Source organism: Plectropomus leopardus, chromosome 7 (assembly GCF_026936395.1).
Source record: "Plectropomus leopardus strain MGB_pleo_1.0 chromosome 7, ASM2693639v1, whole genome shotgun sequence".
Lineage (NCBI taxonomy): Eukaryota > Metazoa > Chordata > Actinopteri > Perciformes > Serranidae > Plectropomus > Plectropomus leopardus.
This window is the reverse complement of record NC_142182.1, coordinates 17,546,761-17,567,996: the sequence shown is the minus strand read 5'-3', so window position 1 is coordinate 17,567,996 and position 21,236 is coordinate 17,546,761. Positions and strand designations below refer to the sequence as shown.

Here is a 21,236-nt window from a genome sequence, read left to right as displayed (position 1 = left end):
TATATCACCTGAGTGTAATTATTTTTACTGTTTGTTTGCTTTTTAGTTTTGTCTTTTCAGTTTTATTTATTTATTTATTTATTTTCCCAGCTGTTTATGTATTTGTATGCATTTTTTTGTTAAAGACCTTGTAACCAATAAAAAAAAAGTTTTAGAAACAAAATAGTGCCAGACTTCACTTTCTGGATTGGCGATTTTAAGTATCAAGTAACGTTAAGCTTGACATTTTCATTTCGGAGAAGTGCCGTTATATAACTTCAGAAAAAGTTGTTAAACACAATCTGCTAACTAATGAGAGTCTTATTTTGAAAGTCACGACAGGAAGGTTGCTGCTGTATTCTCGCGAGCTTGTTTAGCTTGTAAAGAACACACTGTGCTAGTGCTGCCTGCCAGTGGTGGTCTGCCCTCCTCAGCTACTGCTGCAGGGGACTGTGTCGCATATATCCCTTCAACCTGTCGTTTGTCAGCACCGGATTGCCTTTGGACAAGGACGGTAAGACGTCGACCCCAGTTTGGCTCAGTATAAGTTAAAATGAAGTTTTGCGTCTGCGAAATAGCACCTTAAACGTGTAACGTTATGCTAGCTGTAGCTTGCATGTGTGCTGAGGTGTTCAGCCAGAAACGACTAAAAGACGGACTTCTACAGTGTAGCAGACAATTGTCTATATTGTAAGGTGGTTAATCAGTTAAAGAGCTATATGTGTGGTTACCTATTGAGTGTGAGCGTGACACGTTATGTGATGTTATTTGGAGCCTGCTGTTACTTTGGAAAAAATGAATGATAATCGCGTCTATTATATATTAATATTAGACCTAATTAGTAAGCCAGTTAAAACATATATTTACTTTAACACTGGAACTTTGTTAATGCTCGTTTTATGGACTCCATATGCCAGTAAAGCGTTTTATTTTGACAGTTCAGGCCGGAAGTTTAATTTGTCAAACTTAATAATGCTCTCACTTTTGGTCCACATGGTGTCCATTCATATCTGCAGGACGATTTGATCTGATAAGCTCAGACATTTGTTTGTCAGTGAGTTTATAAACTTTTGTTTTTAATGTCCAGAAAACCAAGAGGAAACTAAACCGTACTGCACAGCAATATTTACATTTTCATTGAACATTTGTTTAGTAAAAGCTCTTATTGAAGAACTTATCACGAAGGTCTGTCCACCACGTGTGCTGCCTAAGCTGAATTGTATCGTGATGTTGGTACAGAGCGTAACTATTTAAGAGACAGGCATTTTTTGGGACTATCTGCTTCTGTTTGTACATTTAGGAGCCATGCAGTCCCAGAGGCATCAATAATTACATTTAGTGATCAGTTTTAGCCCCATCACCCTTTTGCCAGATGGGCAAGTGGACATGTCCACCTGGCACAATCCCCAAAGGACATTACTGTTGATGACAACGAGTTGGACATTTACAATATGTCATCTACCTAACAGCTGTTTTACAGTTTAACAACAGATGACAACAGAATGTTTGATGTGGAGTCCCTCATGTTTTGTCACTGGGTGTTTTTGCCAGAACTGAGTGTACTGCAGCAATAACAATTGTCAGATTGAAAAATACATTTTACTTCTGTGTGTGGGATTTTCCTCAGGTGAGACGTCCAGCTTTGACTGTAAGAACGTATGTGCCTGAGAGTCTGACACACGTCTGTTCAATGGCTACCTCAGGCCCCACCTCTTCTGCCTCCATCACTGCCACTGTGCCTGAGGGTTTTCATTATGAAACCAAGTACATCGTGCTCAACTATCTGGGAATGCTGCCTGCTAACAGATCACAGGCAGTAACCACAGCTCAAGGTGAGAAGAAAGACTTTATATTAGTGCCTCACTGTTCTTTTTGCTCTTAATGTGTTGTGGTGTAATCTGATTTAGGTTTCGCTTCAGTCTGAAATTGAAGTGCATGTCCACATTCCCCCAAGTGCAACTGCTGTCAAGGACACATTGTTTAAGTGCTCTCTACAGTCTCCTCATGTTGTGCAGTGTATTTTAGGGCAAACCTCACACGTGTGCACTCACACAACACACAAACAGAGTTGTTTGCACATGCACACATCGCAGTAAAAGAAAAATATTCAGGATGTGTCTGCAGTTTGCCACCTGTTAACCAGCTTAATTTAGCCTTCTCTAGCATCGACATAGAAACACACCCTGTGATGGCCAATTAAAACATGATAGTTATGAAGTATCCACTGCTTGTAAACAAACAGATGTCATGCGAGGTTCCCTGTATAATTCTTTCAATGTGTTGTCCCGAGTAGCTGTAGACTGGTTTGTCTTTACAGAGGCTTTTATAGGAATGTTGCGCCATGACCTCAGGCTTGTAGCATGCCTGTTTTTCATCTTATTTCCTATGTGCCTGCCTGGCATACAAAAAAAACACACAGCAGAGTGTTTTTCAAACAGTTATTTTGTTATGTCAAATTTGTGATTCTTTTATAAATCTATGCACTGTTAGAGAAACAAGTAAGAAGCATGCCAAAGCTTCTTTGTGGAATGAAGCCATGGTGTGTGAGGTCTGAAATAAATCTGATCGATTACATGGGGAAACATCCCACGTGGAAGGCAAGACAGTTGTACCATTTTAGGACATGCATGTCATCCCCTCTGTCATTGGGTCTAAAAAGTTATTTTAAAAAAAAGCGTACATATTTTGAGCAAGAAAAACAGAAGTGAGATGGTAAAAGAACGAGGGGGGGGGGGTTCTTTTTGTTTCCTGTCCCTTTTTTGTTGTGTGCATGCTTGAAATGGGCGGAGAAGGGCAGATGAGTGGCTGATCCCTGCTTTCCGCTTGACCCGGTCCAATTTCTGACAGCCTGTCATGTGTAATCACCGTAGGATAACTCACACGCCAATGAACCAAAGCAAAATAGTTGGCCGGTTAGCTGTCTGGCTGAATGCTGAAACAGCACCAAGCCCAGGAAAAACCAACAGCAGTCCTCAGGGTGTTCGTGTATGAGCTGCAGGGACACGGACAAATAGAAAAGGGGGTTGACTGAATGTCCCTTTCCTTCCTGTTTTTAAAAAAACACGGTATTTGATTTCCATCACGAACCTTACCTTTGTTCTTTTTTATTGGCTGCTAGTCCCCCGTTTAGCTGTGCTAAAGGAGTCCATATTCCATGACAGTGGAAATAACCAATGTCTTGAGCTTTAGCATGTCACCCCTCCTAATCAAATAAATGCTGTCTCCTCACGTTGTTTATGGAAATGTAAAAGCTTATTGTCACACATCAGCAGCATATTTGTCAGTTTTGCGCGCGTCATTTTGCCCCCAGCAGTGCAGACTGAATCTTGAGAATGGTGCTCTCACATTGCGTGCATACAAGGCACAAATGCACAGCTTATGTGAATTATTCACAACCTTTCTGGTTTTGAGCTCAACAACATCATGCTGAGGAGTAAATGAAGGAGTTGAAAGTAAAGGGTGTTGCTGTTAGCGACACTAATCCTGCAAACAAGGAAATTTTGTGATTTATACATATAAAAACTGTAAGAACAGATTAAGACAGCTGTCGCACACTACAAACAGAGTTACAGCCAATTCAGTTCAGTTCAACTCAATTCAGTTCTGTTAAGACGCATAAAAAGAAATTACATTGTGAGTGGCCTTTCATAAGTAGTTTTTTTGGAAATATTTGTTAAGTGCTGTGATATTTTGTGTGTGTGTGTGTGAGAGAGACATAGAAGGAGAAAATGAGAAACCGTTGGTTCTTATGTCATGTTTGTTAATCTCTTTCAGGAGATGGGAGACAGAGGAGTACAATTATAAAAGAACATGAAGAAGAGTTGAGACAACTGGATGAAGAAATCGCTGCCTGTGAGTGGATTGTCCTACCAGGGGGGCCACTGTCAACCGGGGAGTGCTGCTTCCAGAGGGAGTGTGCATAGTCTGCGATGGTGTTTGGGTGGAGTGTGTTAGGTGGAACCCACATGAATGCAAGGACACGAGGTTTTCCAGCAGAACATTGCATTGTAATGAAATGATCAATGTGATTCACTTCACCTGTCAGTGATTTTAATGTTTTGGCTGAAAGTTGTAAAACTCTCTTTGTAAACTTTGCCGTTCTTTATTCATGCAGGCAGTTGGTCTAATTAATCCAAAAGTCAATATTTGTCAAAGTAAAACATAAAATGTATGTAGTGAGAGAGAACCTTGGTTTCTTTACATAAATATAGTTCCTCGAGTAGCAGGAGCTAGTGTTGCTCCAGGCTGCCCTCCTCCCTTATTTCTCTTCCTGATAACCAGCATCCTTTGTTTTTCACAGGAAGTGTGTGAGACACTCATTCGTACTACTCAGAGAACTGTAGTTAAATAAATAGCCCCGTTCTTTGGAGTTATTCAAAGTTATTCAACCATCTTATGTTTTCTTTTCTTGCAATGTGAAAAATTCCCAAAAGTGAACTTCAGTGCCTGTCTGACATACTCTCTCCTGTGGTCTGTGTGTTTTCAGCCTCGTCCACAACAGGCTTTGACCGGCACACGTCGCTGGTGTTTAATCCACCCACTCCAGAGTCCTCTATTGAAGACTGCCTCGCTGCAGTGGGAGACCGGGTGGCCAGAGAGCTTGACACAAACCTGGCAGCAGCCGTACACACGCTCCTTGCAGGGTCAGTTTGCTTTGACTTTAATGACGAACGGTAGTTCTCATGGAAATACCGGTGTAAATTCATCATCACTGCTCTCAAGTGGTTGCTGCTCTCCTTGACTCCTCACAAATGGTTAATTTTAAGACTTCTATTTCACTTGAAAACAGAATTGTGCTGTTTGTCCACAGGGTGAGAGTAACAGTCTCAAAGGAATGGCAAAGTAAATGTTGATATACTGCTGTTCAGTTGATTTTCTTCTTGGTGAACTCTTGAACTTTAACAGTGAGAGGAAGATGGCTTTATTTCATGAAACTGATTGAAAGTCTTGCATTTAACTCTGAACGGATAAAGACAGAACACAATTACCTGCACACAGTTTTTGCTTGAATTTATTGACTTAAGACACATTCTGTCACACACACACACACACACACACACACACACACACACACACACACACACACACACACACACACATTTCATTTTATACACACATTCTACTTTTCTAAACCAGACAGCTTTGACAGTCTGAGTCATTGGGAAAGGTATTGTCACACAGTGTTTGCAACCTGTCTGTTGTTTGCGTTGTGCTCGCAATATGTACTAGCCTCAGTTATTTCCCCTGTGTTAAGGCTGCTTGCAGATGATAAAAAAGCAACCAAAATATGGTACATTTAACGAATTTAGAGTTGAATTTAAGAGAGGTTCACCTTAACAAGATACTTAATCTGCAGCTGCTTCAGTGGAGCTGCTCTGAAGCCAGCAGATAAGACTGTGGTTGTACTGGGCAACATCCAACTGTGAATATGTGTAACTGACATTGCTGCAATAGACCATTTATGCTCAAGGACGTACCCCAGAGGGCATAAAGCAGCTGCTTTAACGAAATCAAGGCACACAGATTTGCAAGTATACTTAAAGGCTTTATTTTAAGTATGGCTGACATCCACATGTTACAAGACAAACACATTTGCAATATTTAGCTTTCTGACATAACAAAAATCTGTTTCAAGTGAGTGAACTTGACCCAGGAGGAAGGTGTGACTTTACAAGTCATCACTGGAAAACAAGGGATCAGTTAGAAAAATTACTGAAACAACATAGATCTGACTTGATGAGAGCAGGTAGGAACAGAAATAATGGGACATACAATACACAGAAACAAGGTTAAAAAATGTAAAAGACACTCCGAACAACATAATCTCATTTTATGTCTGCACACATTTAAGATTCAAAACCTCAGGTCATGTAGAGGCAAATCTAGTCTTGGCAACAAAATACGTTTTTTTTGGCAGCTCTTGGCAGATGAACAGAAAAGTTAGAGTAGTCTCTCTGAAATAACTCTTATATTCTCTGCACATTTTTTAAATCCTAAACAGCAAAATGTCAAATATTAGTGATTATATCTGTGTGTGTTTCAGGCCTCTGGACTACCAGAGATTCAGAGACACAACACGGGATCTCTCAGTACACACACAGGGAGGCTGGAGCAAGGTGAGTCAGCCAGGAGTTTAATGGAAAAAAAACAGACAGATTGCTTAGTCAGGGCATGCAAAAGGTGCAGCATTTAATCTGCTGTTTCATGTATTTGCTACCTCTGCCCTCTTGATGTTTCTTACCTTTGTGTCCCCACTTCTTTACTTTCTTTTCCTGTTCCTTTAACTTCTACGTCTCTCCCAGGTGCTTGTACCATTGGTGTTGCTCCAGGCTTTACAGAGCGAGGGCCAGTCACTGACAACTCTGTCACATCTGGGCGTGCGCTTCCTAGAGGAGGATGAATCTGGCTACATCATTCAGCAGGGGGGATGGGTGAGTTTTTAAGCACGCGATAATACTTACCCTTATATTTTATGCATCATCACCTGGAATTCAAAAGTAAAATCTCTAGTGTGCACAGATAAAACACGCTTGCACCACGCTCAAATGATTAGATGTACAGAACTAAAAATATCCAGATGAGGGCATCAGTGAGCTACCTGTACAGATGTTTCATCGCTCAGAGTCCCTGCCGCTGTTCTTTTTTGATCTACAACAATCACATTACCATACATGTGATTATAATGTACATTATACTGTATTAAGTATCCAAAGCAATAAATCCTCAGCACACAATCTGTTTAAAAAATGCAGCATTTAAGTGAATCAATTCTATTTTTCTCTGCAGTTTAGTACCCACATTTAAAATAAAACCAGCAGCCTCTGTCTCTATCAGTCAGGAGTTAAATGCTTTGTGTAATCTACTTTATGGTTATTTAAACATCCATCTGTTGGAAAATGTCAATCGTAGTTCAAAGCTAAATTTAAATTATTTCTGTTACGTGATGTGCTATTTATTTCTCATAGGGAAACATTCATTATTTTAATGTTTGACTAAGCTAAATGTGAGCTCTGCTGCCGGCACTGAACTGTACTTTTTGCAAGTTGCAACTGATATGTTCTCAGGTGAGAACACCCTGATATAAAGAGTTAGTGTGGTGCTTACTCACGCAAATGAAAGGATAACTGGTCTTGCTGTCTGAGCTGTATGATTGATAAGATGCTCACACTTTCCATAATTTCATATTATCACATACATGCAAAATTTGCAACTACAGTGTGCTTTAGACATGCTCTCTTCCAGTGATAATATTAGCGAGGGTTTCCAGCGTTGTAATAAGTGGAACACTGCGTCACAGATGGCTTCCTATGAACGAGGTCACGCTGATGGAAAGGTCACGTGACTTGACATGTTAACCACTGCTCCGGTCGCCATTGCCTCATTGTCATGACGTTCCGCCCGGTATTGTGCAGTGTAACATGTTGATAATACGCTTGCTCCAAACAAAGCTGCATTCTTGTGCTGAGTTATGTCACAGGGGATGAACGGATGATAGGCTGGAGCAGGATCAGCAATGGAGGGATGGAGAGAAAGGAGGAGAGAGAGCGGTTGCATGAAGAGACTGGTGATAGGAGGGGAGAAAATACGAAGGAGGGAGGGGTGAGAGATGAGGGAGAAAGAGGGTGGGCATGGTGAGAGCAAAGTGAAATCTCCATTAGTTTGACAGCTGCCTGCATGCACACTTCTCTTTCTACATCCACTCCATCGCTAGGTTTGCCTATTCGAGTGACCCCGGGTTTCCAAGACTTCACGTTGAGGTAGGATGTTTTGATTGTGATGTTGAAGCCAAAGCGGAGTGAACTCATTTGTGTTGATGTGAGTGCGTGCGGGAATATTTACTCTGGGAAAGAGTGACTGTGCAGCAGCAACTAACTCTTGGCAGCTGAATAGGTCTCTCTTATCTAGTAATATTTCCAGTTCTTGTTATTGTTAAGTATAAACATACCGTACCAGGTTGTTTTTTTCTTTAAAAAAAAATTATTATAGCACAATAATTTCGTTCTGTGAATTGTGAACTTGCAGAACAAAAAATGGCAGTCCACCAAATGAGGAACATCACGTACTTTTATATTAGAAAAAGACGGAGAAGAAAAATTTGTTTTCTTGATCGTATTTATCTAATTTCTTCAATAATTCATTCCCGCATTTTTATATAAAATGCAATTTAAAAAAAAAAAAATAAATGCACAGATTAGTCCTGGTCACAAGTGATGTTAGGTATGGGTGCCTCTCATAATGCCTTTGTTAGTTACATCAGAACACAGTAAGGATTAATAGGACCCTAGTGGTGTACACTTGATTTGGCACGAACAAAACCAGCAGCCGTCAGACAGTGTACAGCCAGGGGGGGTTAGGTCGAGGACATGATTGCGGGGGACAGGGGGGGGAGCAAAAAAATGGCTTATGTGGTGAAATAAAGGACATAGACTGCAAGCTAAAATCTGGACAGTAGAATCAATGCCCAAAAGGGGCGGTTGTTGTTTAGCGCCTGTACACCAACTAACCTCTCTGGGTTGCCTCTGGCACCTTGTTCACAGTCTGTCTGTCAGTCTGTCTGCTTGCGTGCTGTTGTCAGTCTTTCGTCCACAAGAATCAGACAATTGTCCCTCAGTGTCTGTCAGTGAAAACTGCTGGGTGAGAACTGACTGTGCACAACAGCCATTTCATATTACCGTCCTTGTGAGTGTGATGTAATGTGACTCCTGAGGTTTAAAAGTGGCGCACTGAGAATTGCACCTGACCTCTTAGCACAGAAGAAGGCACAATGAAGTCATCTGACGGCAGTAAATTTGATGGTAAATTGATAGTCAAAGCAGCATAACTTATGGGCAATAAAGCAACTTAGTACAGGTCCTCAGGTTTATATTTGCAAAAGCTGCTGCTGCATAGAAGCAGTGATGCTGCAGCGATGATATTTTAAGGACAAGGTGCTGGAAGGGTTCCACCCTGGTCCGTGTCAGGGCACGTCATGCTGCACCCTGCACAGTGTAACAGTGCTCCCCCTTGTTATGTAAGCTGGCCAGCTCCAGGATGAAAAACTGTATGTGCATCACTGTGCCATCGCATGAGACTGGACCGGAGTGGAGTGCCTGTGCAGGCAGAGGAAGTCCCCAAAATAACTCAAATAATCCTCTAAAAACATCATCACCAGGGGCTTGACTGGCCCACTTGTAGCTTGCTAAAAAACTTGTACAACAGCAGCAACACAGGCTGACTGCCAAGGTTTTAACAGGGCACCCATCCATCCTCTCTCCTTCCGTCTATCTGTCAGTCTGGCTGTTGCTGCAACACTGTTAATGATGACGGGACAAAAACTCAATATTTACTGATGCATATTGTGTGAGCTGCACATAACAGCAGACTGTTGTGTCATTTTAACAAGGAGTTTGCCCAAGGCTCTCCCACAGATGTGTGTGCAAGTTTGCTCTGTTCCACAAGCTCTGTTAGCTTTCTTTAGGGTGATAAACATACAAGAAACGGTCAAGAGACGAAATATTCCAGTGTACACCTTTTTTCTAATCAATAATAACAATAATAACATCTCACTAAAACCATATTTTTACATTTTTTCACCGCATCTAACAATCACCAACTCTGGTTTGGTCAAAATAAAACCTTAATTCACTGGGTTACATGTGAAAATATAGTTTTTTTTAGTGCTGTCTGTCAGTTGTTGCTCGCCTCTTTGTGCTCCTGAGTGAGCTTGCTAAACAAGATTCTGTATTCTTGCATAGCCAGTTAGGGCTGTGTATTGACAAGAATCTGGTGATACGATACAAATCACAATACAGGAGTTACAATACAATATATTGTGATATATTGCAATACTGTAAGACAGGTGATATATTGCAGTTTTTTAATCTTATTTAAGGAGAACTCATAGTATAAAGAACATACCAGCATATGCATAAAAAGTTTGTTTTTGCCTAAACTGGTGCAAAAAAAGTGCTTGCAAGATTCTTAAGATAAAAAAATTAAGGAAATACATATTGTGAAAAATTAATAATAGATACTGTATCACAAAAAAATAACATTGTTGCCATGCTCAAGTGTATCAATCTTTTCTTACACCCCTAAAAGCCAGACCCATCACATACTTGTTAGCGCTGTGCCAGATATCCGCTGAGCAGCAGTTATCACTCGTTCTTAAAAAGCAGATCAGTAAATTTGCAAAATAAAATAACAAAAATTGCCCAGAAAACCAACTGCCGATGTACTCAGCAGGTTGCCGACAGCCAATATCTTTGTCCAATCACCCAACCCTGGAAATTTTTCACATTTCCATTATTGGCTCAAAAGCTTTTGTCAGAGAAAGAGAATTTAGTAAGTTATGCTGATGAGCAGTCCAGCAGTCTCTCCGTCGGCGGCTGCATGACCTCTTGCAGCGCTTGTCCGTTAGGAACGGTGATGACATAATCCTCGTAAATGTCAAAAGTGCATACAGTATGAGCCAGTGAAAATATTACATAGATGAAAACAATCCAAAAATACAAAGTCACTGGTTTACAAAAATCTGTTTCCCATTTTGGGTTTGACGGATTGTTGGTGCCAGTGAAAGTGGTGAAAGTGAGCCTTTTGTAACATCTCAGGTTTTGGATTTGCAAGTGGACGCTGCATGTTGACAGTATGTGACAGCCATGTGGCAATGTAGCAAATACTTGTAACTGTGACAAGAATGTGGCAGCTTTTCTTCCTCCTGAAGTTCAGTGTGTTTAGATATATTTTCAGATTCAGTGTTTAAAGTCAGATAAGTGTGTAATAGTGCAGGGAGAATGAAAAGGTGGAATAAGGACTGGTACTGTTGTCAACACCCTTGGCTCCACAGCAGGAATGTGCTCTATAAAGTTTGTGTTTGCCTTGAAGCGAGGGCGGAGAACTGACAAACGCGCCTCTCGACAGAACAGCACTTAAAACGTTAGTGTGTTTCCCAGAGTCAGCAGTGCTGCGGGACAACATCATGGAGCAACAAAGAAAGATTTAGAGCAAAGTCAGGGTGGATTGTCTCCTCAGGTGTGTTTCTCTTTTTTTTGTGCTTTGTTCGATTATTGCCGTAGATTTAAAAGTTGTTGCCAGAGTTTTTTGTCATTCATTTAAATCTTTTATGTTAAGTTTAATTATTATTCATCATTATGAATCTAGCTTTGGACGTGGAGCACATTTTTCCTGCATAGTTTACATACTTTAGGATGTTTTGTATGACGACTACCACCAAACTGCGAAAAACTTATGTAAGAAATGGTTTATAGTTGGTGCTTATGTGCTACAAGTTGGAACATCCAGTTTCTATTTTTGTTATTGGCAATATAATTTTTACTGTGGCACTGAGTTTAATCTCATTTTGAGGTTTATTGTCAGTTAAAATTTGACATCAGTTCAGACTATGTAAAAGCAGAAACTTAAAACTAAAAGCAGGAGATTCTGTACCTTCTGATACCATCTGCAACCTTTTGCTGGGAATTTTATACCACATAGCATCCCTGTCCTGCTCTGTCCAACTGACCTGAGGGCAAAACACTCTTGGGCTCCCACATTCAAATCAGCTTATGGAGAAAGCGAATGTTGGATAACAACGCGACAAACGCTGTTAGATTTAATCTCCTGCCTCCCTGGACGCAGCTGCCGTGCACAACCCTCAGTGTCCTTGTATGGAAAATAACCTTCACAGCTTGACCATGTCATTTAAAATTCTTATTTACATGGTTCAGTAATAGTTTACATACTGTATGCTTTTCGGGAATGAAATAGTGTGTGGCTCAGATGCAAATTGGCAGTCAGGGATGCTCATAATAACATATTATCATGTTTTCAAATGGGCCAGTGTTGTCTTTGGAGCTGGTGTCTGCTGTCAGAACCTTCCTGCCTGCCGCTCGCACACAAACAACCACCCCTGTGCCCGCTGTCTGTTCGTATCACGTCTGCTCAGGTCACACCTCTGTGACACGCACAGAAATGCAACGGAGAAGCACGCTCAAGACCGATCTAAAACTTAGCTTCAATCCAGCTAAGCATGGTCTGTTATGTAACCCCAGATTAATAGCACCAGGCCTACTTGTCTTTGTCTGTCACCTGTTAAGACGCACCTGCGTAGACAGATGTGACTGCAGTGGCGGTCAGTCTCTCCAAAGCTTTGGTCCTGGCTTCATGTTCCCTATAGGATCAATCCTACAGACTTTTTCTCTAGTGCCACCAGGAATTCCATATTTGTGGTTTTAGTGTATTATCGTAACAAAAATTGGATGGATTGCTGGGAAATTTTGGTAACACATTAATGTTCCCCTCAGGATGAACTGTACTTTTTGTTGATCACTTTTTTGTCCACTGCAGGAGTCTTTATTGTTTTTCAGGCCAATGAAACCTCAGTTGAAAGCGTGACGGAGCAGGGACCCCCGACTGCATATATGAGACTGAGTTGCATTTTAACTGGGCCTACATAAACATGTAGAGCCACCTAGCTATGAAATTAAAAATGTTAAACTGATTGACATATTCATACACCATGGATTTATTTGACAAGGGTTTATGGGTAACAGTTATCCTATCAAAAATGGTGTGTACGGTAAATTAAGTGCGTTTTGTTTATTTGGGGATTTTTTTTATAAATGGGTGAATTTAATTTTGCTAATAATGTGTTAAATCCATGTTAATGTGTATTCTCAGACATTTTAGTGTTTGAACAAAACAAAAACTTTTAAAAGCTATCAAACTATAATTTGGCTCCCACTCTTGCAATAACACTGAGGACCCCCTAGGGGTCACAGACCCCCTGTTGAAGACGCATGGTCTAGTGCCATCATCATATCAATGATTTCATGTGTCCAATAGTTTTTCACCAAATACATGCAAAATTCAGCTGTAGTTTGTGTTTTATGCTAAGTGCTGCCATGCTAAAACACAAAACATAAGCATGTTAGAATGTTGTAATTTGACTTTAGCGAAAAGCACCACTCGGTGAAAGTGCAGTCTGACAATGCCGCTGGCGTGGCTCTAAGTCTTGTTGGTATAGCAGTAAGTAGGAGAGCGCTGCAAAGAAAAGGTTTTGTCATAGTTTTAAGGTTCTGTGCAGCAAGTTATAGCACATTTTTCTGACATAACCCTTTTGTTGTTTTAAGAGCAGAGATGTTAATGTGCCACAAGTCCAAAATTACGCCGAGTTTAAACCTGGACTCACAGTGCTGTCGTGTTGGTGATGGTAGATTTTGCTGCTGAGCAATGTGAGAGGATACATTTCAAGTGTTGCAAACTGCCATTTGCAACAACATCTTATTAACCCCTCATTCACCCTGAATTTTCAACACACGCCCTCAAGACCGTGAGCATGTCAGTATGCATCTTGATCCTTTGTGCTCATTCTGAATACCCACTGGCCTGTTTCTTAGCCACACACTGTAAATGCCGCTTCACATCACTGCACACTCAGCAAACAGTAATGATGAGGCTGTAATGGTCACTCTCTCATGCAACTGTACATTTTGTACCTTATAGTTATGTGATAAGCTCACATGAAAACTAGATTTGACAAAAAGTTCGACCTCCTTTGATATTTTGAGGTCAAATGTGTTTAGTTCAGCAGACTGTACCGATTGAATTATTTAAACATATTTTGCTTCAGTAAGCTGACCCCTGTGTCTGTCACGCAAACCCACATGATCATATGACCTTACATAAGAGAGCTTTGCAGATGGCTCCTGATCTATTGTTGATTAATACATGCATACCACTAGGTGGCATACAAGTCTAACTTAAGGTGTGCAGCAGTGCTGTACTGTGCTGCATTTCGAAAGTGTCAGTTTATTTGAATTTTCACTCAGTGTTTTGCAGTATTGTCCTGATTTAACTCTTTAAAACATGAGCAAATTGACTTGATTTATTTTTTAAAAAAACAAGCAACTTAAGAAATGGCACGAAAATTGTAAAATTAGTCGATTTTTTTTTTTTTATCTGAAAATAAGACAGGAAAAAAAGACAACAACAAAAGAAAATCTGTGATATAAGTGATTTAAAAAATATGTACGAATTATTAATACTTAGCACTTTTCTACCCCAGAGTGAAGTATTCAGCCTTGAGTCAGAGGAGGAGCGAGGTGTGACCATCGCCGAAGACAGCAACGACATTTACATCCTTTCAGGGGACCAGCATCCTGATCAGCTCAGTCCCCCCTCCTCGCTGCTCTGCACTGGGGACAACAGCAGCGGGCAGAGCTCCTGGCAGACAGAAAGCTTACCTGTGTCTCTGGCGGGCCACGAGTCTTGGGCACAGGTCGGTGCGATGGACCCTGAAGACGTCAAGAGCCTGGACAGCAACGAGGGCGTGGCTCTGGCTGAGGAGCGCAGTGAAAACAACTCCTCAAACTCGGACATTGTCCACGTGGAGCGCGAAGACGCCGAGCTGCTCGAGGAAGGAGGTGAAGTGGGCGCAATAGACGAAAGCATGATGAGTGTTTTGGGCACAGAGAGCGAGCTGGCCGAGCTTAGGGAAGAATTTAGGGACCCGACTCCACCTGTTGCGTTGTCAGCGGAGCCAGACTCCACAGCGCCGGCCTCCCTGCTTTCATTAGAGGAGCCCGTTGTATTAGAGACGCCTGCGAGCTTGTCGGCAGAGCCCTCCATCATCTCCTTAGAACCAGAGCTGCCTCCCGTGGTCCCTGAAGCTGCTGCTCCCCCTCCGTCTGAGGCGGAACCTGCAGCACCTTTATCTGTTCCTGCAGTAGAACCAGAGCCTGAGCCAGAACCAGCTGCTGCCCCCGACCCAGTGCCTGCTGAGGTGGCACCCACATCTCTAGCCAATGAAACCCCAGCAGCACCAGCAGAGCCTGAAGCCACCTCAGAACCAGCTCCTGAACCAGAACAGGAGCCGGAGCCCGTCACAGTGCCTCCCCAGCCAGAGGAGCCAGAAGCAGAGACTGTGGCAGAGCCAGAAGCCCCGCTGGCTGAACCCCTTGTCCCACAGGCTGTAGTGGCCCCTGTAGAAACCCCAGCCGAGGAGCCCCCAGTGCAGCCGGAGCCAGAATCAGAGCTCCAAGTGCTGCTTTACGGAGGGGCCGCACTGGTGGTTCTCATTGCTGTAATAGCATACGGTGTCATAAGCTACAGGAGGAAGTAGATAATCTGTCTCAGGGGAGGAGAATGCAAATTACGAGATGTTAAGGTAGAAATAAATGTATTAGCACACATATGGGACTCTTCTTACAACTAGTGTTGGATTTATGAAATGAGGCTGTTTTTTTCCCAAAAAAATCTATGCTTTTGATGGTTTTAAAATCTGTGAAAATGTCCCCCAGCAAACCAAAATCTCACCTCATCCACAACCTTACTGCTGGGAGTCCTGGCCGCTTTTCGGCACCAGGTGCAAACACATAACGGGGGAAAACAATGCACTCCAATATTCTCCTTAATTTTGATGTTTTTCTTTTCTCTTTATCTCTTTGGGTTAACTTGCATTTTTGTGTCGACTCCAGCCCTTCGTCTCATAGATTGGAAAGTGTGTGGACCTTTTATCCTTCTTCTGACAGTTTTGGTTTCTGTTGTGTCTGTGGCTAGGATTGTTTCGTAACACTTGACTCAGAGTATCTCTATGAAAAATTTGCAGACGACTCTCCCTCTGCTAAAACAAACATCAGTGCCCACATTTACCGTTTCTGTGAGTCTTGAGGTTTTCTAGCATTCTCTCTTTCTATGCAGCAAAGTGGCATTCATTTCTATTTCCTCCCTCTAACTGTGATGTTATTCTGATACTCCTCTGAATAACAAACCAAACGTATGATATGGAAAAGAAACTAGTAATTTGATTTGAAGCGTCAGTTTTAAATTATTTGACACAAAAAATGCATATATTAGTTAAGATTATTTTTCCATCTTTACACATTACACAGGGGATTTGTATCAACTTAAATGCAGCATATTTTGTTTTTGTGTATTGAAACATTAAAGATTTTGCTCAAGAATGGCTTAAAGTATTCAAATGTGCTGCATTTGTAGGAATTATACATCAAGCATGCATGTAAATGTGAATATACTGTGAAGGTCCACAAAACAGGAACAGCAAGTAACAAGGTATTAATTTTTGTTGCAATGGATTTTCCCATTGTATACATACAGTAAAAGGTGTCAGACTGCTTTTAAAGACGCTAGAGTGCTTATGTAAAGTCCACTACGTTCTGTTTGCATTAGCTAAACAGGAACATGGCAGCCACTGCTTATGTTTACCATGTTTTAAGTGAGCAGCAATACTCCAGATAGCAGTAATGTGACAATATTGCATAAATCCCTTGATGTAACTGGATTTAATGATGAATTTACTGGATGGGCCGCTTCACTTTCTCAGTCAAAACCCAATTTTCTCTGCAGTTACTTTCCTGTCCTTACTTTTTCTCCTAGTATTTTGATTGTACCCTTCACTTTTTCTGCTCCCCTGCTTGTAATGTACCTGACTCATACCGTAACTCTGGTATCTGCCCCAGTGACAGTTAGGATTTCAACCTCATACATTCCCTGAAAAGAATGTGATATTAACGGCAAAAACGCATTATTTAACGACAATCAAAACAGCATTGTGTCTGTATAGTTTCACATATTCATAGAAAATGCTGTTATACAAGTAACTGAAAACAAAAGTTCATAAAGGCTCATTAAAGTGTTGCTATGAAATTACATTATTTGTATGTAATATCATCCAGCTAAGGAAATCTCCCCAGTTATTAGTGAGCCAGTATTTAGCACACCGCAGGAGTTTTTAAAAAGAAACTAAACTATTCCAGTGGAATGTCCCCTGGCCTCCCCCACACCCAGTGTAGGCAGATTTAGTTTTTCTTCCCTTAGAGAACTCATGTCATTGAGTTGTTAGCCTTTGTCACTAACACACAATTAAAGGTGGCAGGTTTGTCCCCATGGATGCCTCACCACTTAAATATTTTCTTTGAAAATTTGGGGATACTGTGGTAAGTTTGATCACTATGATGAGTCACTAATGGCTGTAAAAACATGGTTTTGAGCAGATACCGTCTTTGATGCAGGAAGGTTTCCATATGTGTCGTCGGTGTTACACATAGTAATACTCATGGATTCAGACTACACCTGATTTCAAAGGGAAACTGTAAAAGTACAGAGGATGGATGTCAAAGGGTCCCAAACATGAAACTTTGTACCTTGAGTTTCCTACAATACACTGTTTGAGATGACAATAAAAAAAAATATTTGAGAACTTTTTATGTGGTGGTTTGTTAAAATGCGCAAGTGTGTACATTTCAATTTTGTACCTCCACAGCTGAACACAGAAAATGGTCAAGGAATATAAAAACTGACTGTCAAAGATTGAAATAAAACTCAAATCCAGAGAAACTTATTCAATCAAATTACAATATAGCACAGTCATACATCTATATGCCAAAAGCAAAATAACTGAATACAAAAATAATCAATTTCAAGTATAAAAAGTAAAGATACATTTGTAAGCATAAGTAAACAGAGGCAGTAAGACAAAGAAGAAAAAGTTAAATCATCGATTTCACCTTTTGGAAGGTAAACTCAATAAATCATCACTTTCATTTGTTTGAAAAGTGTTTTTACTACTGTGCAGTCAACAAAGCTCCTTTCACAGTTGACTTATACTGGGGAGCAGATGCCAATTTCAGATATAGCTGTTTCCCTCCACATATTACTCAGTTATTTCCACTCAGCATGCAACTAAAAGTCACCTGACCCTGGCAGAGCTGACATACTGCAGCGCAGTGTTAAAGAGGTTTCTGAGCAGCCGTGGGGCCTCCTCGCACACTCCCCTCACCAGGGTGAGTGTGAGAGCCACGATGACCCGCTCCTCGGGTAGATTCTCCAGACCTACGCTCTGCATCATCACCCTCTGAACCTCCCAGTTGAGGAGATCTTTCCACTGCTAGAAAGCACAAACAAAGGGAACATGAAGACAGCACTATGGTTATTGAAACCATAAACACAGAATGACAACAAAAGCAAAACTTGATGCATAATAATAATTATTAAAAATGAATAATGGAGAGTTTCCTATAGTGTTTTATATTGGACATGGGTCCTCACACAGGGTGTCTGCAGGTCAAATTTATAAAATTAACAGAAAAAAAAGGCTTGAAATTAATTTTATGAAAATTAAGCTTTTAAAGTCATTAGTCCTAAATTTAAATTTGTAAGGTCTTGATTGCCACAAACATTTAAGCTAATTTAAAGCACCCATCTTTTAATGTATTTAGTCAAAATGTGTCACCCTCCTATGCATGAAAATCCATATTTTTGATATTGCACATCTTTAAACCTACTACTGAACCTAATACTGTCTTTTTATTTCATACTTATACACTTATCTGTTTGAAAATGTAGAATAACCTAACCCCCTGCAATACCACATTCCTACATAAAATCCACCTCTGCATGGGACCACATATGTACTACTCACATGCAATTCTTAAATAAGAAAAAAAAAATGATTTGTCCAAAAATAAGTCTTAAATTTGGTTTAAAATTATCTTAAAATGATATTAAAAAGTGTTTAACTTAAGAGTCTGACACCCGAAGACGTACTGCACCTTAAACAAAAACCACCTAACTACAATGGCACATACCCTTTCATTAAATATTAACTTTGAGGGAAAAGAGCAGAGGCACTATTTACCTTTCCGCCTCAGCTAAATAATTTTCTCAGCGGAAACTGAAAACAACTGTAGTAAGAGATTAATAACTGATGACCTCCTGTTACACCACTGTGCACAGTAGTTTGGGGGTTTTTCCTGCCTTGTTTCAGTAATGAGTCAGATTATATTATATTCTAAGAGTTTGTCCTATCTATTACAGACAAATACCATGACAACATCAAATTTTTCCGTGTTCAGAGCAGACTCACATCTGAAGGAGAGGCCGATATGTTCTTGCTCAGGTTCTGAGTAGCCTGAGCTACGACACTGTGTTCAAGCTGGTCTGCAATTTCTCTCAGCTCATCTGCAACGTGCTGAACGGCAGCTGCCTCTGCTCGGTTCACTGCAGGAGAACAAGAAAAACACCAGCACACTTTAGCCAACATAATGTTTGTTTCTGGGTTTAATAGCAAGGACGCCTTTCTTTAATCTATTTTTAATATTCTGGATGCCAATATCACACATTTTAACCCCGTAGCTGTCGCACATATAATTTAGTGATATACTCAGAGACGTGAATGTGGATGATAGGTTTGCATCAACAGTCGTGAAATGGTTGACAGCTGTAACTTCCTGCTTTCACTCTGAATCACAGGAAGTTTTATCTTCACAACTGTCAACATTTTATTGGTTTGCTATATTTAAGATTTGCGCTTGTCTGCCACCTCATACATCCAGCTTCCATTTTGCTTTCAGAAATATCTTCCACAAACAAGACTTGGAGATAAACATGACTCAGCTGATTTGATATCAGAGTCAGTGGTGCTCGTGCAAAACAGACTCTATAATATCACCTGCATATGGACTTTGAACAGCTTAAAAATTCAGATCCAGCTACTCACTGGGCCACTGTAGCTCCACTGAAGGCTGCATATCATGTATAGCAGCTGTGATGTGACTGGACAGGTGACCATCACATTCAAGGTCTCCGTCATCGAGAGCCTCTTTCCTGGGGCCATTGAAGTTGATGTCCCGGGTGAGATGTAAGTCTTCGCCCAGGGAGAAAAGCTCGTTCCTGTACTCTGAAGATCTACAGTCAGCTTGGAGGAAAGCCAAAACGATCAGGGCGGCGTTTTGCCCACTGATGAGATCCCCCAGCTCATCCATCGATGTTCACTGTTGATCTTTTTAATTTAGAGAAGAGGGTAATGAGGGTACGTTAGCACTGAAGCTTTATTTCTCAGTCTCTTTATTAATGGGGGTCAACCGACATTGGCGGACCGATACCGATTATTAATGTTTAATGAGACCGATAACAGATATTTGGAACCGATATGCATTTACAATAAAAATGAAATTCTTTCTGTTTAGAATATAACAAACCTTTGTAACAAAACATTGTTTAAATGCGTTTAGCAAGCGTTTAATCAAAACTGAGACTTTCAACATCATATACAGAAAGTTCCCAGCAACTGTTTTTAACAGTCAAGTGGCAATTTAAACAAAAAATGAATAAAAAACTAGCCAAAATATTGGCCCCAGACTGATATCTATATTAATTTTTGTGTGAAACATGGAACCGTACAACCACGACAAAACGTACCAAACAACCAATATGAGCTTTGGACATGTCGTGAATACAACCTGATGTAAATACACAATTAGGTCAGTACTGTACGTCTCATATTGTCGTAAGAGTTAAAGACAATTCAAAGGGAGGTCAAACTAAATACTTGCAACGGAAATATTTGTGTTTTTAATAGTGTCTGCATATTTTCTGTATGCTCTGGTTGTATTTTTGTAAAAAGACTACTGAGAAATAAATATGTGCGATCATCATTACCTTGCTAAACTAACAAAATGTAAGATTTTTTACACAATAATGTACGTCAAAGTGTGGTTAAGGCAGTGGAAAACAATATTTTAAAAAGGCATTTAAGTGTAAAATACAAACCAGAGGAAACAACTAAACTCACGGCACATTTATGAAATGACGGTATTTCTGAGTTTGCTCTCTGTAGCTAGTAGGATAACGCTAATGCTATCTCTGCTACAGTTGCTAACGCTAACTTTCATCAACGTCGAACAAAAGTGAAACCGGAGATTGTCGCTAAATACTTTTAGATAGTAAAGTTATCGATAACTTCACTCACATTCGTTTCTTCTGCTGGGTACATCAGCCTTTAGCCTCCTGTTAATAAGTGATTAGTGATTTGCCATCGATGGCCGTCTTCTGCCCCGCTGCCGAGGAGTCAACCTCTGAGCTGAACAAAACAACAGCACATCCTCACATTGTCTGCAGGGTGGAGCCGAGCCGCGAATGCCACGTGATGCCTTCACGTCCAGCCCGAGCTGTGATAAGTCCACAACACAAGACAAAACCGAAACCCCACATAACCAGTCAACCGCACTCAAGTCAAAAACTGAACAGAAATGAATCGTTGTCTAATTGCAACGGTGAGGCGTATGAGTGAGTTCAGTGTATCTTTGATTTATCTAGTTATGGTTTCAGTAGTTTCAACGTAACCTTTGGTTATCTTGATCGACATCAGTTTTCTTGTGCTGCTTTAAGACACCTTCCACAAACATTTAAACCTTTGAAATGTGACCAGATTGGTTTGATTTCTTTCAAAACAGAAAATAGGAATAGCAATGAAAATAATA

The 21,236-nt window shown here is 40.7% G+C and overlaps 2 protein-coding genes across 6 annotated transcripts; one reads left to right on the top strand and one right to left on the bottom strand.

Moving 5' to 3' along the window:
- The first annotated feature begins 340 nt into the window (after window positions 1–340).
- bcl2l13 (BCL2 like 13) lies at window positions 341–17,176 on the top strand. 4 transcript variants are annotated; one of them, XM_042496130.2, is made up of 7 exons: window positions 341–493; window positions 1,607–1,811; window positions 3,754–3,831; window positions 4,466–4,622; window positions 6,023–6,095; window positions 6,282–6,410; window positions 14,024–17,176. In XM_042496130.2, exons 2-7 carry the CDS (start codon window positions 1,670–1,672, stop codon window positions 15,077–15,079), a joined length of 1,635 nt encoding a protein of 544 aa, XP_042352064.1. In that variant the 5' UTR covers window positions 341–493; window positions 1,607–1,669; the 3' UTR covers window positions 15,080–17,176. The 4 variants fall into 4 exon arrangements, with proteins under 4 accessions (XP_042352064.1, XP_042352065.1, XP_087936232.1 ...); XM_042496131.2 differs by lacking the exon at window positions 341–493 and adding an exon at window positions 925–1,033; XM_088080106.1 differs by lacking the exon at window positions 341–493 and adding an exon at window positions 968–1,029.
- Window positions 17,177–17,303: 127 nt separating this feature from the next.
- bida (BH3 interacting domain death agonist) lies at window positions 17,304–20,884 on the bottom strand. Of its 2 annotated transcripts, none has more exons than XM_088080107.1 (4): window positions 20,726–20,884; window positions 19,475–19,756; window positions 18,842–18,975; window positions 17,304–17,863 (listed from the first exon to the last, which is right to left on the bottom strand). In XM_088080107.1, the coding sequence occupies exons 2-4, from the start codon at window positions 19,737–19,739 to the stop codon at window positions 17,666–17,668; spliced, it is 597 nt and encodes a 198-aa protein (XP_087936233.1). In that variant the 5' UTR covers window positions 19,740–19,756; window positions 20,726–20,884; the 3' UTR covers window positions 17,304–17,665. The 2 variants fall into 2 exon arrangements, with proteins under 2 accessions (XP_087936233.1, XP_087936234.1); XM_088080108.1 differs by having other exon boundaries at window positions 17,304–17,860.
- Window positions 20,885–21,236: the final 352 nt, after the last annotated feature.